Below are 21,965 nucleotides of genomic sequence, written 5' to 3'. Positions count from 1 at the left end.
GCAGGCGCTGGGGCCGATGCAGTCGTTCGGCGAGGCGAGGCCGGCGCCGTTCCCCTAGGCCGCGCGGGGAGCAGCTGTCCAGGGGCCGCCAGCTCTCTGCCGCGGGGCCGCGGGCGCTGGCCGGGGCGCTGACAGCCGCCTGCCGCCGCACCGTTACTCAGCACAACCGGCACCCCTCCCCCGCCGGCCCGGCGCCCGAGCGGCGGTGGTTGGGCAGGTGCGGGGCCGCGCGCGCGCCGCCGCCGAGCGGAGCGCCGGGCGCAGGTACGGGCTCTCCTCCCCGCGGCAGCGGTGGGGTCGGGCGAGCTGTGGTGAGGAGGCGGTGGGGAGCAGCCGGCGCGGCTCCGGCTCGGCGCTGGCGGCGGGGTTGCGGTTCGAGGATCCGCTTCCGAGGTGTGGCGGCGAGTCGGCCTCTCGGCAGGTCCGGCCGTCTCTGCCCTCCGTCCGGGGCAGGCATGTGGCGGCCCGCCTCCCGGGGCTGTGGCGTGGGGCAGGGGGAAGGGCCGCGGCAGGACCGGCTTTTCCTCGGTGAGGGAGGCGACGCGTCGGCTCTCCGACCCGAGCCGGGCAGGGGAGTGTTGGCCCCGGCAACCCCCCTGCCCGCCTTCTCGCTGTGGGCTCGGGCGCCTCTGCCCTGCCGCCCTCGGTGCCCCCAACACCGGAGGCGGGGCGTCGCCTGCCTCCCGAGGTACTGCGGGCGCTCTGCCCCGGGGCTCCCGGCTCCGTGGTCTTGCCGTGGACGCCTTTGTTCGGGAAGCGGGCGTGCTGACTTTTTAAACGCTTGTTAAATTCTGGCTTTTACCGGGTCTAAATAGTGCCTCCCGTGTCAACGTTGTTGACTTCTGCGAAGTCCTTTTTAGATACAGACACCTGAAGAGTTCATTTAATTCTGGCGAGCCTGATTTAATGTATTTCTTAAGCTTCTGATGTTGGTGGTGGGAGTGACGCTGCCGTTAAAATTGTTCTCGGGGATTATTAATTTAAAAGTTTTAAAGTATTTGGCCAGAAGGTAGCTAGAAAAATACATGACTGCAGCAACCAAAATAGTACCGTCTGAACGTAGACAGGTTTTAAAAGCTTGTTCGTGATTGACCGGTTGGTGCAGTGAAGCACCAGGTTGATGCAGCTGAAATACAGGAAGGGGGCTTCTGTGCCTGTCAGCGTGCAGATAGCTTTAGCAGAGCAGGTCCGTGGTGCAGAGTCTTGCTTGGAGCATGCAAAACATCTTGTAATCCGACTTAATCCCACAGTTGTCGATCTGGGATCTTTAGAGCGTTGGTTTGTTCTTTAGGTGAGAAGGAACGGCTAGATTTTTCAGTTGTCAGCGTTTACAGTATTCCCTTAGTTTTTTTCAACTGTGGCATTACTTTTTAAGGTATACAAGGTAACCAGCAGAAGAAGAATGTCTCTACACACAAGTTACACTTTATAATATTGCTAGAAATTGTGAGAATAGTAAAGCTGTTTATTTGTTTAAAATCAGACTAACCAAAATGAAGTTTTGGTCCTACCAAGCTTCTTTGTTTTTAGGTAGATTGCTTTGCTCTTTGAAAACTACCTTAAAGAGTTACTTAGTGGTATTTCTTGGTATGATTTTTTCCTTATTGAATAGACTTCTCTGTTCTTTTCTGGACCTACTGAGCATTCTTCTGTAATAATTCTATTAGTTTCTATATAATACTTAATTGGACACTGATTTTTTTTTTTCCCACTAAATATTTTGTTGCTTTAACTGTTGAAGTAGTTGGAGGGTGTTCATACCCTTCTGTTTCATTTTTAATATAATGCAGATGTTGAAATAAATATGAGTGCTTCAGTAGTGGCTTGAACTCAAGTTTTCATTGCATTGTGTTCAGTGACAGAGTGAGGGAAACTACTTTAGAGTTTCTTATTTCAGCAGTGTATAATTAAAAATGATTATTTAAAAAAAACCCACCCAAACAACAAGCAAAAAACCCTGACAATTTGAATATCTTGCCTGTTACAGTATCACTAAAATTTACAAACCAGCAGCTGTATTTACAAGTTTGACTTTGTTCTCTTGAATAGTTCCTATGAAATAGGTAATTTAATTTAAATATACAATTAGAATAATGTATATTTAATGTAAATGTAAGATTTCTAGATAAGTGTTTGCAAGGGCTGGGCTTTTGAGACTAATATGTAGTGAAGTACTCAAAGATGTGAACAATAGGAGCCACTCTCTTGTTATGATTTGCAGAGGCATGAGGACAGAAATAATTGCTTATATGAAAGAACTACATTTGTGTTATCCTAGAAATCACAAGATAAATATTTGAGGTGTTCTTTCAGATTAGATAGACTTTTTTCCCTCTCTTCTTGTCAGCCTTAATGAAAAGGTTAATTGCCGAAGAATGGATTGAAATTACTGCCTGTGGGCAGGTTTACATTTGTCATTTTCTGTGTTACTTTTTTTACTCATGAGAAAGAGATAAATTTGATGAAACAATCTGGACTTTCTTTTAAAAGCTATCCCAGACAGGGCGGATGATGCTACTTGGACCTGGTTTATTTCTTAGCCTTTCTTGGTGTAATAGTAGTGCAATATCAGTTTTCCACAGTTTCTTCCACAGAGTTGTGATTTTAAAGGATATATATATATGCATATATATATGATTTTAAATGAGATATATATATATATTTTACTTATTATATTCTTTGTGTTGTTAGTGATTTTACCAGCATTAGGAGCTGTGTTTACAGAACAGCACTGGCTTCCTTATTAATACTGAAATGACAAGTGGAAGGTGAAATGGTTATGTTGTTGGGATGTGTTGGACTCTGCATCTGAAGGTGCTAGTGTAATGAGCACAGAGATTTACATCATACATGCTCAGAAGGTGTTAGATTATGACTTAGGTATTCACAGCATATTTTATGCAAATGACTTCCCATTAAAGTTATTCATCCATACTTGTGGAACTGTATGCTTAAGGTAATTTGTGGTCAGTGTTGCTTTTGCCCTGGTTTCAGTAAGAGTCCAGATAAAGCATATATCAAGCCCATTTGTTATTAGAGTGATCTTAAATGCAATTTCACTTGTGATACCGTGTTCACTTTCTATAAATTACATTTTAGACTTAATAAAATAATCAGTCTCTTGAGACTGTTGATGTCTAAAGCTTTTACTAAGGCTAGGTGATGTGAAATGAAGAGGGTTTTGTGACTTAATTTTTATGGTAATAATTTTTGGCTGGATGAATCATTAGTAAATCATGTTACATGTTTTCTGACATTAAAAGAAAAAACGCTATTGGGGAGTTAATGTTAAGTTTAATCCCTCATTGAAGTATCTGAGCAGTATACCTTTTGAGGAAAGATAATGCCTGTTGAAGTTAAATTATGACATCTGGTGAATAACTACTAGGCTGAAATGCTGATTCAGTTAACTTTTAAACAGTGATATCAGAATTACTCTATACACCCTGGGGACTCTGTCACATCCCGGTTCAGTTCCAGATCCGGAGGTTAAGAACACACTCATGTGAATACAATGAATGACAAACTAGTTCCAGTATAATGGAAACATTGTTTGCATTTAGTTGCAGGTATCCTCCTGAGGAAGTTCAGTAGGTGTTTTGTGTCACATTTGTTCAGTTAGTGATGCTAGGGATCTGCTGTTTTTCTTGGCTCTCCTGAGTGAAGAAAGGACAAGTATTTGTTTTAAAGAAAAGAGTTTTTGCTAGCCGTGATTTAGATCAGGAACAACTCTGGAATCAGAGTCTTTAGTTTCAGTAGACAGAGTTTCCATTGGATTAAATGGACATTATATGAAGTCTACGTTACAGTCTAGTATAGGGGAGAAATAAGACTTTAGCCATGGTCCTTAGCATAAGTCATTTGCCATATGTGGCAACAGCCCATTTTTAGCACATTTAAGCTGTCTTGGGGCACAGTACCACCTCAGCTGATTAACTGTGGTTAGTGCAGTACTGCCCTGTGTGTGAATTCCACAGGCCAGCTTTCAGTTTTCTGAAATGACTTTGACAAATAGCAAACATTTTCTGAGTGAAATCATATTTGTGGTGTTGGTGTGCTGTTTATAGTTATAAATAATGTAAACTCCTATTTTAATTCTGACAAGTGGATTGGGAATCAAGTAAAAAATTGTGCAGCTGTGGTATGCTGGAAGAGAGCACAATCTCCTGTTCCTGAGCAGAACAGGCAATTTATACCTTAATTTTGGAGGTACATATTGTTCTAAATGTTTCATATAAAATAATATATATCTCCCTGCTTCCCCGCACCCCCACCCCCCACGCCCCGTAAATTGTAGTATCTAGCTTTTGGCTTCAGCTTTTCTGAAAAGGTGGGAAAATTTACTTGGAACAAATCAGTTTAATAGTTTCTTATAGAAATAGAAGTGTGGTTGAATACTAGGTCATAAACACTTCTTGCAAAAAAAGCCTGTTAAGGCATTACATGAGTTTCTCTGGGCTGTAAACATGAACTTTCTATGTAGAGGTGAAATAAATGGCTCCTTTGGTGCTCACAGCTGTAAGAGAGGTAAAGAAGGAAAGAAGTCGAGTTTTTCGTGTGCATAAGACCCCTCCTCGATTTCTTGTCCTGACTTGCAGGTTAAAATTAAACTTAATTTTATGTCCAGATAATCTCTCCTGACAGGGAATAGATGAGCCATTCCAAATTTGAGTGACTACTTATGCTGATTACATAAACACATGAGGTGGTTGTTTCTTTAGCTGGCAGAAATATGGTCATTTATTTGGGACCTTCATTTAAGAGACAATCTACCTTTTTATGGGAGGTGATCAGTACACCGTTCTTACCATCTCCTCTAAATTGGTAGTGTTGGTCAGTCATATCTAAGAATCTGTGATTTCCCTCTATTGAAGAAAACTAGAGACTGGGGGTGAAAGCAATTGGCTGTAGCAGCCTTGGCAAAAAAAATGGGGTTTTGTGCCCTACAAAGACAAGTAGTATTCCAAGAATGGTCATGTTGTTTATCAGACTTATGCTGTGCCTTACTCTATAAGTAGTCTCTATGTAACATTGTATGCAGTACGTATTCATAGTCTACCACAGGGAAGAGACCATTCACACATCCAAAATACGGATAGTTCTGTGATCTATATTCAACTGCTCTTAGAGCAGCGTCCTTGAAACTTTTCTAAAGAGAAATTTATACAGGCATGAAAACTATGCTTGTATACAAGTTAGAGGACAAACTTTGAAATAGGATCTAAATATTGCCCAGTATTCTAGTTAACAGTAAGATTTTATTGTTGGATTACATGGGTATTTCTGAAATGACATGGGATTGTGGACATCAGAAATCAGCTTGTTTTGTTCACGTTTGTAAACTTGAATGTAGCAGTCAAAGCTGGTACATGAAACCGTAGGAGTGTTTCTGTTTGCATGACCTGGCAGGAACTGAGCTTGAGACCTGTAGATAGATTTGGGATGGAAAACTTGTTTAAGTTGAGATGAAATGTCAGATGCCTTAACACAAGGAATGTAGTGTAAATGCTTATCTTAAATGTGCTGGTTTCCAGCATGGCTCATGGAAGATTTCATCAGTCTTCCTACCTCTGAGAAAAAGTATTGTCACATTTTTTTCCCCCTCTTTTATCCCTGCTGTAAATTAAGAGGACACAATGCCTACTTTTCAGGGCAACTGTATGTTTACCTACTTGCTTTAGGTATATGTGTGTTTACTTTTTTTTTCTCCTCTCCACTCTGTTAACCAATTATTTGAATTGGTAGTATAGGTTATATTGATTTGCCAAATATTTGTCATAGAGCATTTGGTTTGGGATTATTTTAGTAAAGCACAGAATAGAAATAGTCATATCATTAATATAATCCCAATTCCTATGCACAATACAGGAAACCTTAGCTAATAATTTCTTTACAAGGTTTGGAAATGTTTATGGCAGCCAGTATGTGGAGCAAGGAAGAGTTTATGGCTGGATTTTAGTTTACTGAAGGTCTACAGTGTTTGCTAAGCCAGCAGAAGCATCTTGTTTTGCCTTCTAAGTTTTGACCTTCATGCACCTTTCATACTGCTGATACTGCTTGCAGGAGTCTGTAACTCATGATTGCATTACATATTCTCTGTATTTATGAAATACTGTTGTGATTTTTTGCTGCAGAGATCTGCATAGCCTTAGTATCCTGCAAACACTGCAACATATTTTAATTGTTCTTTATATGTATTTGTCAATGGGATGAACATTTCTCTTAATAGCTTAAGATGAGGGCCTTAATTTCCTCCAGAGAAACTCCATAACTAATGCTTGTTCTTTCCCTGGGTAATCATATTTTAGTTTTAATATCTGGCGGGGCTTTAGAGTTATCACCTTTCTTTAATAATATGCCCATTCTAAAGTAGCTAATAATATCAAATAAGCTATTATATAGAAATTTACATATATATTTAAATCTGTGTTTTGTGAAATGTTTCCACTAAAATTATGTATTATTTTCTAGAGAGGTTACGTTTACATTTTCCATGAGTTTTTATTTTTTCTTTTTTTTTTTTATATAGGATCTAGAAACTGATACCATTCTCTCTTCCTGTTTCAGACTAGAAGATGAATAATCTTTCCTTTAGTGAACTGTGTTGCCTGTTCTGTTGTCCACCATGCCCAGGGAAAATTGCTTCCAAACTGGCATTCTTGCCTCCTGATCCCACGTACACATTGATGTGTGATGAGAGTGGTAGTCGCTGGACTTTACATCTCTCTGAGCGAGCAGACTGGCAATATTCTTCTAGAGAAAAAGATGCCATTGAGTGCTTCATGACTAGAACAAGTAAAGGTAACAGGATTGCCTGTATGTTTGTGCGTTGCTCACCTAACGCCAAGTATACTTTGCTCTTCTCACATGGAAATGCTGTTGACCTAGGTCAGATGAGCAGCTTTTACATAGGACTGGGTTCACGGATTAATTGCAACATATTCTCATATGATTATTCTGGATATGGTGCAAGTTCTGGGAAGCCAACAGAGAAGAATTTGTATGCTGACATTGATGCTGCTTGGGTGGCTCTTAGGACAAGGTAAGACATTAGTTGCCATTTTTCTTTTACAGCATGCTTTTCAAATGGTTGTACTTACTCGGCATTAATAGTTTAAACAGAAATGCTGTATTTTAGGATTAATGGATTCATATCCAAGCTGATCAATGGTGCATTATGCTGAAGGCATTGTCAGTATTGAGCAGGATGAGTATATAGTACTGTTACATGAGAAAAATTGAAATGGGATGAAATTTAATAAGGTATGTTTCACTCTTGAATGATTAGAAGATAATCCTTATTGTCACAGCCTGGGATCCTCTCAGGATCCTCTCAGCTGGAAATCTCAGAAGATAGAAAAAACCTATAATAATTGATTCCCTGATAACTGGTGTGATGTGGGTGACGGAAAATGCAGGTTGCTTTTTCAGGTAATTCCATCACCTACTTTTTTTTGTAGGGAGTGACAGTGGAAAAGCTGTTATAAGAGAACCTATTGAGACTCTGTATGGTGTTTAGACCACCTTTGTTTCAGAATTCAAACTAGCAGCTACAGCATTTCCAAAGGTAGCTTTCTATATAAAACAAAAAGGTGTTTTTATCTTAATAATATATGATGTGTGGGAGAGGTTGTAATTGATCTGTGTAAATACATTTATGGTGGGAACAAAAAACCAAGAATTTGAGTCAGTGGTGTTAGCTCAAATAGATTAAAACTGGACAAGGAAAAAAATGCAATTTGAAGGATGTTGTTTCAGTGATTTCTGTGTTCTAAGCCTCTGGTTTTAGGGAGATAAATTAGTAAGATGGAAGACTCTGGAGGCAATCTGATACAGGTAAGAATCCTAGGCACCAAATAAATGCAGCACTGAAAACCCACTTCTTAAATTTGAGAGCAATTTTCACCATGGTTTGTTCCATTTAGAGCAATATTCTTCTTGTGTTGCAAGTACCCAAACTACAGAAAGATTATTTTTTAAAATACTATGTGATCATAAGAATAGCTGTTCACCAAAAAAACTCCCATCATATTGTGTATTTGCACCAAAAAGCTGTGAAAACCTGAATTTAATGTAGAGCAGCATGTTATGTTTCAATCATTGCAACTTGAGTACACTGTTTAATAATATAATATCAGGGATGTGACTTAGTGCAAGGGCATGTGTAAAGACTCTTTAAATCCTGGAGCCTGGTAACTGTTGCAGTGAATTTAGAACTTGATCAGTTAACTGTTTTCCTATTTGGAGCAGATTATCCCTTTTCAGTGTTTTTAAATACACATACTGTCTTGCATTTCTTTTACATCATAACAAAGGTGTGATATTTCTTTTTAAAGAAGCATACTTTATTCATATATTAAAGTAGGTGGAACGCTTATTATTATAAACCTCACACAACCACAGAGGACAGGTATTCAGCCTCATATATTCAAAAACACACATACTGTGTTATTCGATTAGGTTTTGGCATTTCTTTTGATTACAGTGGAAAGTTGAGATATATCTAGACATCCGTTCTGTAAACCAAGAGCGACAACAGGTGCACTGGTGACCGTGATTTGTAGTTAAGTGATCTGGAAGATTGCTGTTAGGCGAGATTCCCAGTAACATTGACCAAAAACATCATATGGTTTGTGAACAAAGTGGACGACGGTCTGAATTGTTTAAATGTACCACAGAATGGAAGAGAAATAGATGATGAAACTTCATCAGTTTACCATCTCTGTTTTATGAATTAATTTGTAGTTATTGTCTCTTTCTCCTGCTGATGAATTTCTGATTGAAAATCTAAAAGGAAATGTGACTGCAACTTGAATTCTTGCCTCCATTTGTGAACAACGCATAGTGTACCTTCCCTAATCAAATAAGATTGTTAATTATAATATCCCATCTGAACATGCCCTCTGCTGAACAGACACTGTTGCAGAGAAACTCTAAATACATACTACATCTATCTGCTTTTTCCTCTTCCATTCAGCAAGGACCTCACTTCAATCCCATTTGCTGTCTGTGTTTATTTTTTGTGTCAAAGTCTTCTTTAGAAATACATAATTCTGTAGAGTGTATAGAGGTTGGATTGGTCTGCCTAACTTGTAGATTTCACAAATATGAACTGAATTTTTTCTATTGCTTGGAAAGTGGTTGCTATTACTAGTTTCCACTGTGGTACTTTCAGCAGCTTTCCAATTGGCAGACCTGGTCTCATCCTTGTATCCAAATGCTGAATGTAGCATGGAGAAGTTCAGCACATGACTCTGAATATACTGGCTCACACAGTTTGGTTACCAGTCCATGATATTCTCTTGAGCCCTGAGACAATGCTCAGCTGTGTTTGAATACTTAATGAATATCTGGACCAGAATGGAGCCTTTGAGTATTTGCTGCAGCATTGATTCACTTTTCTAGCATACCCTGTTCTGTGTTACACTGCCACCATCTTTAATGGTTTATAATGTAAGTGTTCTGCAAAATCAAATTAATTCAGCGGATTGTTTGCAGGGTAGATGTAAGTATAGCTGTGATGCCTTTGAAATTCATAGTGATGGGATGAGAGAAGAAAGGGATCCTAGGCTTTTGAACTGTGCCTCACAGATTGTGATGGGATGAAGAAAAAAATGGAGAAATAACCTTGGTTGGAGATTGATCACAGCCACCCACAGCCCCCTGCATTCTGTATTCTGAGAAATGGGATCATAGAACCCAGCATTAAGAGGTGTTTTTGGGGTAATTGAAATGCTGATGTGGACTTCATTCTACAGTAAGCGCAGCTGCTTATGGTGAAGACACGTTGGTGTGTTAGGTTTTGTATCTTGGAAGGACAGTCCAGTTGGTAATCTGTAAATTGGCACAACTGTCCAGTGGGACTGGACACCTAGGGTGAAATAGCCTGGAACTAGTATTGAGGGTGATGGCGAGGTTGGTCCAACACCTCTTTGTTAAAAGTGGTTGCCATAAGGGTATGTGAATATTATCATCCATGTAAATGAATACAGAAAGCTAATTTGGCAGCAGATCAGAAGAGATAAACAGTCCCTATTCTTTACCTGCTTTGAGTATTTTAATAGGAAGCAGCTATCCATGTGGATGTTGACTGTGGAAGAAGGCAAGGTGATTCACTGCCATCATGTTTTGGAAAGTTGCACATTATTGCATATTCATGTGCATGGAACTATATAAAAGCTGCAAGTGAGGACATTCTTCTTCTGACTGTCATAGCTACAAAGTGTTGAAATGCCAGGAGTCACTTTGGGATACGCCTGTTTCTGCTGTCCTGGTCTCTGAAGGCTTTTGATGACACCCTAGCAATGGTGGAAAGGTTTAACCAGCCCCAGGCAAATGCAGGGCAAGTGGCACTGATTCAGAAACCTGAAGACTTGCCAGAGTTGCCTCATGAGCAGATTTACCTTTAAGAAGCCAAACAGCTTTTTCATTGTTGCTTATCATGGACTGTATAATAATTGAAAAATTGAAGGGTAAATCTCACCATCAGACTGATGTGTCAAGGTAAACAGCCAAATACAGGAGTAATATCAAATCTATTTGAGTGTTGGCTGAAAGTGTTCTTTTGAGAATTCACAAATTACGTTTGTGGGGTTTTTTGATTCAAATTCAGGTTTTTTTTTTTTCTAGAAGATGAGGTGCCTTAACTTTGAATATTTGGAGAGAAATTGACCTTGTATTTAAAGTGATAAGGAAAAGTAGCTTAACTTATCATGAAGAGAAATCTTGCCAGTAAAACAAATGTACCAGTAGCATTGTGAGGTTTAGAAAAGGTCAAACCATCATGAGAGAGACAGAGGAGCTGCAGTTTCATGATTACTACATGTGCTCTTCATGGCCTGGAATGTTGATAGTTAAAGGTGTGGAGGATGTTCATGCCCTTTATGTTCTGCAATTTGCAGCTGTAATTTTGTGTGTTATGTGCATGATGACAAGAGGTTCTGAGATGTGCACTGAAAATTCCCTCAGGATGTTCCCCTGTGTTCCATGTGCTCCTGGCACTGCTGTCAGTTGGTTAAGTGTGTGTGTTGCAATACCTTCACAAATAGTAGTCTCTTTAGAGCATCTGTTGCACTTCTTCATTAGTGTGAGCCTGAGAGGTACTACTGAAAATGTACCCTTCTAAGGTTGATTTTACTGATACTTTATTATTGTAAAGTGAGTAAGTCCTCTAGATTAACAGCAGTAGTTCAGCAGTAAAAAAATACCTCCCTTAGGTGTATCAAGGGCAAAATGGCAGGTACTCTAACAGCCTGCAAGTATAGTATGGTAATTTCAGTTAGTATTTGGTTGTTAAAGGTAACTGAAGTTTAAAAAAAAAATAATCTAAAACAAAATCAAAAACCATTTGTTACAACCAGCCGTGTATTTTGTAGTTTGCATATTGCACATCATGGTAATGTGATATATATCTCCAATGAAAGTATATAATATGATGAATATCCAGTGTAAGTGATATACGGTGTATATATGTGTAAGTGATATATGGTGTATATCCAATTAGTATTCAAAGCAGGTTCAGATGGGACTTTGAGCAACCTATTTTAATGAAGGATGTCTCTGCCTATGGAGCGGGCTGGCCTAGATCGTCTTACAACCCAAACTGTTTTATGATTCTGTGAAAAGAAAAAAAGGAGGAGGGAGGAGTGGAAAAGAGGTGGACTGCTACTAAGATAAGTGTTTAGTAAAGTGCAGAAAAGATCTTGTTACAGCGATAGAAACAAAGTGGAAATGGTGAAAGTGTTTCTGCTCAACACATTGTGAAGTTTATCACAAGGGGGAAAAAAAGAACATGTCATTGTTGTTTAGCAGTTCTTTTCCTGCCAGAAGCTGAAAAGATCAGGCAGGAGTGTTCATGAGTGCTTCTTTTACATGAGACCATCTATATCTGATCAGCATATACAGGCTTGCAGAAGAGAATAGTGGCTTCGTTAGTGTTATCTTGGGCCCTGATTCTAGGGAGTGGTCTGGTAGTACAGTTACAACAATTTATTGGCTTCCTTCTTCCTTTAACCCACCAGTGGCATGTCATTTCTTGCCTGGTCCTGAAGACAGCCAGCACAAAGGAGAAGGAAAAGTAGTTGCTCCCCTGCTCCCAGAAGAGATTAATTTAGTTTCCTAAACTAGTTGGTGAAGCCCAATGAGGGGAAGCATGTGGCTGAAAATAGGAAAGTGGTTCTCTACTGTTTAGCGACAGCTTAGCTTTGTAGTGACATTAACCTGTACCTTTAGTGTGATGATAGGGCAGAAGTTTGTGAGTGCTCAGACACTCTGTGTGGATGCTAGCAAGCTTATGTCAACAGAGGTACATTTAGTTCTATGTAAAAACTGCTTTTCAAGTTCCATGTGCTTTCCAGTCAGGTAGCACTTAGGTGCATGAACATAAAGGATGAATCAGGTGTGGAAAGGAGTTGAAATCTCAGTTGCTGTGGGAAAGAGAAAAATGTTGTGGGCAGCCTTTAAACTGTGGAAAGTAGCTATCTAAATTTTATGCCAGATTCAGTCCAGAATAGCTTGTCCCTGAGGAAGAGTGCTCTCTCTGAGAAGGTACATCTGCGCACAGCTACTTTTACGATTTTGTTCCAAGATTCTTTCTGGTGATTATGGCTTAAAAAAAAAAAAAAAACCAAAACCAAAAAACAAACCACATGAAAACCCCACCATTACCACCACCACCAAACTGAAGGCCTGTCTATTCTGTCACAAGTTATCTAAGATTGCTTGAGTAGACAATAGTGTTTACATTACTTCTATGATTAATATAATGAGCTTTCAAAGATATCAACAGTTTTTACAGCACGTCTTTGAGCTCTTGTCACCAAAACAGCTGCTTACAGCATATGGCTCTCTAACTGTCATGTTCTCCTTCCTCAGGATGGCATGTAATTCTAAGGCACTGATTAAGAGAACAATATTACTGCCACTTTTTCTCTTGATCTGACACTTCCTCATTTGGGAGACCAGGTGTGTAGTCAACTAATAATTTTCTACCAAACTTCTTGGAGTTTACCTGAAGTTTAGCGGACTGTTAAAAGGAGGAGTAGATGGATATTATGCCCAGGGAATTTACCAATAGTTATCTTTTCAAAAATTCTTCCATTTTAGATTGGAAGGTGATACTTTCAGGAGAGAGGAACTGAGGGACAGTTGGGCTCTTCCTTTTTCCCGAACTTTTCAGAAGCCTGTTCAAGAGAAGAGGAAAGACTGCAGACAGACACAGCAGATGTTGTTCTCTGATTTTCAAACTTCTTGTTTTGTTTTGGCCAGAATATTCAAAAGTCTGCTTTGAACCACTTTCGGTGACTGGTTTCACTATTTTAGTTTCCAGACTGCAAACCACATAGTTTCTGGTGGGTGCTGTGAAGGCAATCTGTTTGTCTGTGATAGAGAAAGGATTACTTTAATCCAAATATAGTAAATACTTTTCCTAGATTACTTTTTGTAGCTAACAATTAGCTATCTTTAGGCTGAAGGATTTGGATCCAAAAATAGGGGGAAGATTAATGAGAAAGAGGAGAATATATACTCCAAAATATATTTTAAAGTTTTGCTTTAAATTTCTGTGCAATGGCCTGCATCTTGTAAAACTTAATACCTGAGGAAAAGTGAGTGTGATAATTTGCAAGATTTTTTTTATTTGAGGACTATTATATCATAATGTGCTGTGCAAACTCCATGCCATGCTAATGATGCCGTGTCAGGTATTATGTGAGCTTTGTTCACATTATATGAAAGGGATAGAAGGCTATACTGTACTTTCAGAATGGACAAGTGTGATTTGAATTACTTTGAACTGGGAGATCAATTGTAAAAGGATAGGTGCTAGGCTGTTCTCCAGTGTTTCAGAAGAGATACAGAAATAGTGGAGACCTTATATTTGTTTTGGTTTCAAAGCTTTAATTTATTGTATTTTTTGTGTGTTGGAATTTTGAGAAAATCTTTGTTAATTAGAATATTTGAGGTTTTTTTATTCTCTGAGAACTTTTGTGAGGTGGAGAGCTTGCCTGTAGTTCCAGGCTGATGTTTGAGTCCTAGAGTTTTAGGACTTTTAATTTAATTATGATCCTAGAAACTCTTTGTAGGAAATGCTGATAGTAATTAAGTAGTCATGATACAGATAGATTTCTATTAATGTATCTGTGCTAGTACTTTTACAGCTTTTATGTTTTCCTCTAGCAGAATACAATTTAAATAAATAGGTGAATAGTTAATTAGACAATGTAAGCTGTGAGCAGTGGATTTTAGCCCCAATTTAGAAAGAGTATTGGGGTGCATAATGAGTTCTGCTAGTGATATTTACATTTTAGTAATACTTAAATGTGATTTTGTTTTTGTGGAAATCTTCCCAGATTTTTTTTTTTTTAATTAACTGATTATTACATACTGATGTAACACACAGGGCATGTTTTCTGACTTATTGAAAAGTACTTGTGAATTTTTGGTTTTGTTGGTTGGTAATTTGAATGTATTGTTACATGTGAAACATCTTTTTTTCCTAATATTCCTGATTTTGAGGCTTTTAGACTTTACTGATTTTAGTGTTTGACCTATACAGTTTATAAGATATGGACAGATAAGTTATTAGCCGTGTTTATAAGATACTGGTCAATTTTTTATTACTTCTGTTACCCTGGCTTTTCTGAAGGTATGCAAAATGTACTAATTTGGGAACTCCTTTGTGGCTATGATTGTTGTTATATAGCTTTGACAGAAAAGATGCATGCGTTTTATATAGGAGAGGTAATGATTGCACTTTGCTTCAACGGAAAACAGTTGATTGTCAGTTTTAGGATTATAGTCAGGTGACAAATGTTAAACTTGCCTCATGCTGTTCCACAGTGGTGTTAGGTTTCTGAGTTAGACTAGCCTGAACAAACTTCTGATAATACGTGAGAACAGTGTTTGACTTTTTTTTTTTTTGTAATGCAGTGCAGTATCTCTTCCTATTTAAGGTACCTCCTTTCCCAAATAACTTAAGAAAAGGTACCCAGGTAGATACACTTCTGCAGTCTGAATCTTCATTAAGAGTACTTTCTTAGTGAAGATCAGCTCACTTCCACTGTGGACACTGCTCTTGGCAGCATAGCGTTCTGCTTAGAGGCTTTTCCTGTGTTACTTGGGAACCAGCTACTCTTTGTATCCACACTAATGCAGAAAAATATATTCAATCTGATCTGTATAAGTGTTAACTAGATGTTTCATGACTCTTTTGTTTACCTTGGTTAATTACAAAAAGAATTAGTGTTTTCATTTTACTAGGAGGGGAGGTTTTGACTTTTTAAATTTGTAGTGCTTATTGGACTGTCATAATTGTGGGTTAGGTTGGGTATTCCTCTTGCTAGCTTGCATGTCAAATCAACTGTGATAAGAAAGAAGCATCTCAGCTATTACATAAAATGTATGTTTTGACCACTGTCTGTATGGGCATGCTTTAGGTCACACTAAATTGCTGAGCAATGTTACAGGATTGCAGTTTTTATCAGGTATCGGAAGAGAAAAGCCAACCAAATTTTTGCAGAGTTGACTATGCTCCATTTGATGATAACCATAGAGCTAGTAAGGGTCTAATTAGGTTTTTGTTGTAGGTCCACTAGAGTTACAGTAAAGCCTTTCAACTAGTATACAAGTCAGAACTGCATTCACAAATCCATGTTTGAAAAAAATAAAGCCATGTTTCAGTATCAGTGAGGCATAAGACAAAAAAAAATAATGGAAATGGAGAGTAAATAATTGTCCCTTTAAGTCAGAATGTTATAGAATATACTTGCTTGTTGTTCTACCACCTCCTGTTTCATAGTTTTTCGTCTTCAGGAAATTTTCATCTTCAGAAATGCTTTTTTTTCTTTGCTGTGTGGTTGCAGTTTTGTCTGTTTCACTTTATATGTAATTTTTGTTAACATTTTAAATTTTCTAGGTATGGAATCCGCCCTGAAAATGTGATTATATATGGCCAGAGTATAGGAACAGTACCATCTGTGGATCTTGCTGCTAGGTATGAAAGTGCTGCTGTAATTCTTCATTCTCCACTGACCTCAGGAATGCGAGTAGCTTTTCCTGATACAAAGAAGACCTACTGCTTTGATGCATTCCCGAAGTAAGTTTAGGATTTTTTTTTATTCTGCATGCATTCTCTATTACAGAAGTTTTAGACTAGGGAAACAAGTAATACGGAAAACTGTCTGAAATTTCTTTCAAAGGTTTAAAAAAACAGTTGGAGAAGAATCAGAGTTAATAACAACAATGAGGATCATTTGATTTGAAGGAGTTTGCAGAACTTTGTAAATCTAGGTTTTTCACATCTCTAATCATTTCAGTGGGTATCTGTTAAAGAAGTGATCAGTTTTTCTATATGTAACCCCTAATATCACTAATTCTAACAAGCAGTTCTAGTTCAGTGAATTGTTAATCTGGGCAACTGAACACAGTCTTTTGCATATATTTCTGTAAGTAGCAAAGACTGGCAAACTAAGTCAACTTTAACTGAAGGAAATTCCTGTCGTGTTTCAGAACTATGCCACTAGTTGACCATTACAAACTGGTACACTTGTCTCAAAGAATTACTAGTATTTTGAGCATCTAACTTGAAAGACTTTTTCCCCATATATGATCAGACTTCAAGTGCTAAAATTCTGTTGACAAGCACTTTTTTACTGAAAAACTCTGAAGTAATATTTTCATCAGTCCAGTGACTTTGATTTTTTTCTGAAGTGAACATGGTAATACATACCACTTTTAGATGGATTGCTCTGTTATTTGATCCTAATAGTTTCCAGTAGTGTTTTTCTGTTCTGTGTGGCTTTACATGTAGTGGCTTCCAGGGTGTTGATAATATCTAATTTTCTAATGGTTTAAACAACTTCAGAATCAAATAATTAAAACTACAATATGTAATTAAAAAGTGAAATTAACAGTCTGCTCCTTCAAAAAGATTTAATAAAGCTTACTGTGTTCATAGATACAATCTTTTTCTTACAGCATTGACAAAATTTCTAAAATAACATCTCCTGTGTTAATAATCCATGGGACTGAAGATGAAGTAATTGACTTTTCACATGGCCTAGCATTATTTGAGCGTTGCCAGAGACCTGTAGAACCACTGTGGGTAGAAGGAGCGGGCCATAATGATGTGGAACTCTATGGACAGTACCTTGAAAGACTAAAACAGTTTGTATCACAGGAACTGGTGAACTTGTAATTTTCTTCATGTATTTACATGCTTTTTCATTTCACTGCAGAGCTGCACGCCTTGATAAATACATAACATAAAACCTGAAGGTTGTGTTTTCAAATCATCTTGATTGCCTTCATTAAATGTACAGGTAATGATTTGTCAACATAATTAATGAAGGTTTTAATGCCAGTATTATAAACTGGAATTACATGATCATGCAGTCAAGCTTGGCAGTTCATATTACTTTGTGTGATGTTTTTTCTTCTTAGATGTACAAAAAAAAAATCACAAGGAGTACTGTATGAAATTTTAATTATATAAAATCAAATGCTGTAAAAGTGTTGCCAAATGCTTTAGCATATCAAAACCAAGTTTATAAATATTTTTTAAACATCTCAAAATGTACTGTGACTTACTCTGTTGCACAGGTGTAAATTAAAAACCAGTCTTCTAAGCAGTTGTTCTGTAAAAATCTAATAGCCATGAAATTCGAGGAAATACTAATGTGTGTAATAAGAATACAGAGTCACTGGAAATGATCCATGCCCTGTTATAGGGGGAGGGGGTCAATATAGATCTATCTTTTTCCATATTTTTCATATCTTTTGTGCTTAGTTTTACTTTAGTTGTTTTGTTCTTGTGTTGTGCCTTACCCTTCAGGTTAAACAAATTTACCCACTCATTTAAGCAGTCCTAATATAGCTAAAATAATGCCGCAAGTTATCATTGTTATAATGCAAATACCATTCACGTGATTGCTACTAAGGCCACTAAGTACTACTTTGAAACCAGTAAGACTTTTAGAATCTAGAAGGCTTTGTGGACAATGTGGTTTTAAACATTGACTGCATAGAGATGCAGTACTTCATTGAAAGAACCTGGAAGTTTATCCATATTTGTAATAAACAATTTGCAAATTTGCAGTTGTCTGATCAGGCTTACTTTTGGATGTCTAGAGTAAAAGTTCATTGTTTTTTGACTGTTGTGTGGAAATTTTACTAATAGTGCCTGGATGGGGTGGGGAGAGGGGCAAGAAGAGAATGTTGACATTTTTCTATTAACTCATAGTAAAATAAACTTTGTAAGTTGCCTTTCCCTCGAATGCATTTTGTGTGAATAAAACTATGAAAAATGAGCTTAATTATATGTAGCCTATTTGTAAACAACGTAATATTCCAACAATACACACTGTGCTTCTAATTTTAAGGCCTTATGTAGTTTAATTGTTCTGCTTGGTTTTTGTGATTGAGACTATTGTATACTTAAATGTAGATTCAAGTATTGTGAAAACTTTGGTTAAGATGTGTTGATTAACAGTAAACAATATTCCCCACACTTGCTGTTCTTCCTTTTTTTTTTTTTTTAAGAAATAGCAATAGTTGCTTGCGATATCAAAATAATAAGCAACTCCCCATTTACTCTATAACATCTAAGAACTAAAGCAGTAACCCATTGTTACAAATTGTCACCATATTTCTTTATCAGCAGCTACTGATTTTATCACCCTGCCACCCCCATGCCTCATCTTATTTCTTTCTGCCATTCAGCATACAGGTTTTCTGCTGCAGAGCTACTTATAAACAGTCTTCTGTAATGAATTCAAATTTAACTTTCACTGAAATCATCAGTGACTTCTTGTCTTGTGCTCTTTGGTTTGTTAATTGAATAGAAAGAAATTTAAATTTGTTCTCAAGCAACTGGCTTCTTGTTTGTCTTTTTGATCAAGCATGCTTCAATGTGTTCTGAATTTCAGATTAATATTCGGACACAATAATATTAGACTTAAAGATTTTCATCCTAATCCATGACTTTGCAATTGGAAGTATGCTTAAATAGGTATCTAATTCAGCTTTATTATGTCATACAGTATACACACACAGTTTGATTTCAGTTTCTTACTACCTCCAGCCACTATGTCTGATTTAGATGGAAATAGCTGTCACTGTTTAACTGCTTTCTTGGTGATGAATGAAGTCTGGTTTGAGAGTCCTGTTCAGAAATTCTCAAATAAAAAATGTGGAACTGCAAGGATAAGTGATACAGATTGGCTGGTAGTACTGCAAATTGCAAGCAAAGGATCAAGTGTCATCACAAGAACTATCTGATTGTGCTAGGGAATGTTATGGCACCCTGTAATTGAAAAGACAGAAAAGGTATCATAGCGGTTTTGCTGCTTTTGTTTCTGTGTTTTGTTGAAGCAGAACAAAAGGCTTGACTAATAGTGTTTTGCCTTCAGTAGATGCAGCTGTGCTGGATTACACTGGTGAGCAAAGGTTCTGGTCTCTTAGGGACCACTTATGTGTGGTTGATTATTGCCAGTTTGTTCTGATCTGTATTTTACACCTAGATTTTTCAGACCACTTGTTTACTGAAGGAATTTAAAATTGGTTTTAGGCTCAGCCTAGCTTGTATTGAGAATTGTATTATGTCAACAAACTTGTTACTGACATAAAGCAACTGAGCTATTGCAGCTGGGAGGAAAACATCTGACATGGTGGTTGTCTTGTCCTTAAACCATAGTTTTGGTGAAATTGACAATGGGCTGTTGTTTTATGTTATAAATTCAATTGTCTCATGATAAATAAGAGTTGATTCAGCATTCATTAACAAGACAATGTCTGTATTTTAAGGAAAAAGAAAAGAGCATTTTGTGAACCACGTGGTCTCATTCCTATTTTTTTTCTTTGAGATAAATACTTGACAGTAAACTGTCTTTCAGTTTTGGAAACCTTGGCAAATCAATTTTAAAAACAATTTCATTTATGTAAAATGAGATTACTTTCTAAAGGTGAAGTCTTTTAGGACATATTTTGCTGTCTTGCATCCCCAGCTACACATTGGGGGGGAAAAAAAAAATACATCTCCCCTCTCTTTACTGTCTGCTTGTGGCAGCAAAGAATTCTAGTGTATGTTCACTTAACTGCTCTTACTGACTGATTTCAAACTTGCTTTCCTTTTCAAGGTTTTTTTAGTGAAAAAAAAAACCAAAACAAAACATGTTTACTTTTGGCTCTTTTAATTGGATGATATTGTGCAGCAGGGCTAGCTACTTGATACTTCTTATTATGAAATATTCCAGGTCCTACAGATACAAGTTTTTCTCACTATATGGAAAGCATTGTTAATATCTTAAATACAAAAATAAGGAAAATAGTGTTTGAGAACCAGAGGAAAAAGCATCCTGTGTAAGTAAGGGGCTGATAGCTTGAAAGCAGCTTTGCAGAAAAGGAGTCAGGGACCCTGATGGACAACAAGCTGACTATGAGCCAGCAGTGCACTCTTGCAGCAAAGACCACCAACAGCATCCTGGGCTGCATTAGGTGGAGACTTGCCAGCAGGTCAAGGGAGGTGATTCTTCCTGTCCACTCAGCACTGTGAGCAGAGACACCTCTGGAGCGTGTGGTCCAGTTCTGGGCTCTCCTGTATAAGAAAGACACAGATGTTCTGGAGCAAGCCCAGAGCAGGGCCACAGCTACGATTGAAGGACTGGAGCATCTGTCATAGGAAGAGAGGCTGAGAGAGCTGGGGCTCTTCAGCCTGGAGAAGAAAAGGTTCAGGAGGACCTTGCATGAGAGAGGGGAGGGAGCTAGACTTTCCTTAGTACTGTCCACTGAGAGGTCAAGAGGCAATGAGCACACACCAAAAACCAGGAAAACCAATCTGAATACCAGAAAAAACTTTTTTTTTTTTTTTTTTTTGTGAGGGTGGTCAAACACTGAAACTGACACTGAAGGTCCCATCTTTCCAGATACTCAGAACTCAGGTGAGCACAGCCCTGGGGAACCTGCTGTAGCTGACCCTGCTCTGAGCACAAGAGATGGACTAGATGATCTCAAGGGGTCCCTTTCAACCTCAGCCATTCTCTGGTTTTGTGAACTATGGAATGCAAATCCTTTAGATGGTTGGCACTACACATACTTGTGTGCTGTCACTGTACACCAGCTCAGAAAGTGAAGACTGAGTTACAAGAATTATCTTCATTTAGTGCTCCTGACTTCTGATGGTTTATTTTTCAGCAACAGAAAGCAACAAAGACTGCTACAGAAAAAGCCCTTTATCTCTTAATCCTGAGACCATCACTGTTTGATGTGCTGCTGCTGAGACTGAGACTAATACCAAAATTTATACCACAGACAGTGTCATCAGAGATCACATTATTACCCTACTAAAAAAGGAAGATTGAAAAGCTAGATGTAAAGTATATGCATGCTATCCTGAAAAGGGAAAAAGTGATTGAAAGATGTTTTAAACATTCTCAAAGGTGGGAATATTACATTCACAACTACTATTATCCTGTGTGCTTGGCAAGCAGCAGAGGAGACTGAATGGAGGCAGGGTTGGTTTGGGTTGTTTCAGTAAAATTAGTTAATAAAGCATGTTCTACTTCACTTGAATACTGTTTGTAAAACAAAAATGAAAAGTTGTTTATGTTCTGGGGGAAAAAATTTTTTAGTGAGCTACTAACTGTGCATCAGGCTTGCTCTCCTTTACTTAAACATTTCAGATAACATTTGATTCTTTCCGATCATTAAAAGTTAGTGTGAAAACCCACTGAGCTTAAGTATAACCAGTTTGAAATTTCATCATGAAACAGCCTTAGAACTCTTAACAAATGGAAATTCTTAACCAATTTGTGTTGAGAGAATGTTAATTGTAAAACAGCCATAGAAAGAAACATTTCCCTGTGAAGAAATTTCATTGTATGATTATAATAATAAACTCTACACTATACCACCTTCTTCCTCTTTTTTTATTTTTTTTTTTATTTGTCAGATAAGACCTCTTGCTTGCTCTT

The 21,965-nt window shown here is 37.9% G+C and overlaps 1 protein-coding gene across 2 annotated transcripts; it reads left to right on the top strand.

The window, feature by feature from the left end:
- Nucleotides 1-23: 23 nt before the first annotated feature.
- On the top strand, nt 24-18,505 carry ABHD17B (abhydrolase domain containing 17B, depalmitoylase). 2 transcript variants are annotated; one of them, XM_074811557.1, is made up of 5 exons: nt 25-264; nt 6,568-6,801; nt 6,889-7,042; nt 15,914-16,093; nt 16,975-18,505. In XM_074811557.1, the coding sequence occupies exons 2-5, from the start codon at nt 6,576-6,578 to the stop codon at nt 17,192-17,194; spliced, it is 780 nt and encodes a 259-aa protein (XP_074667658.1). In that variant the 5' UTR covers nt 25-264; nt 6,568-6,575; the 3' UTR covers nt 17,195-18,505. The 2 variants fall into 2 exon arrangements, with proteins under 2 accessions (XP_074667656.1, XP_074667658.1); XM_074811555.1 differs by having other exon boundaries at nt 24-264; nt 6,568-7,042.
- The last annotated feature ends 3,460 nt before the right edge of the window (nt 18,506-21,965 follow it).

This window comes from Strix aluco, chromosome Z, assembly GCF_031877795.1.
Source record: "Strix aluco isolate bStrAlu1 chromosome Z, bStrAlu1.hap1, whole genome shotgun sequence".
NCBI lineage: Eukaryota > Metazoa > Chordata > Aves > Strigiformes > Strigidae > Strix > Strix aluco.
Note: the sequence above shows the minus strand (reverse complement) of the source record. Positions and strands in the feature narration are given on the sequence as shown.

What these genes read in the sequence shown, in the direction of transcription:
- ABHD17B (XM_074811555.1), top strand. Translation starts at nt 6,576, where the DNA reads ATGAATAATCTTTCCTTTAGTGAACTGTGTTGCCTGTTCTGTTGTCCA. An exon ending in TGGGTGGCTCTTAGGACAAG is followed by an intron (nt 7,043 to 15,913) that starts GTAAGACATTAG and finishes TAAATTTTCTAG; the next exon opens with GTATGGAATCCGCCCTGAAA. An exon ending in TGCTTTGATGCATTCCCGAA is followed by an intron (nt 16,094 to 16,974) that starts GTAAGTTTAGGA and finishes TTTTTCTTACAG; the next exon opens with CATTGACAAAATTTCTAAAA.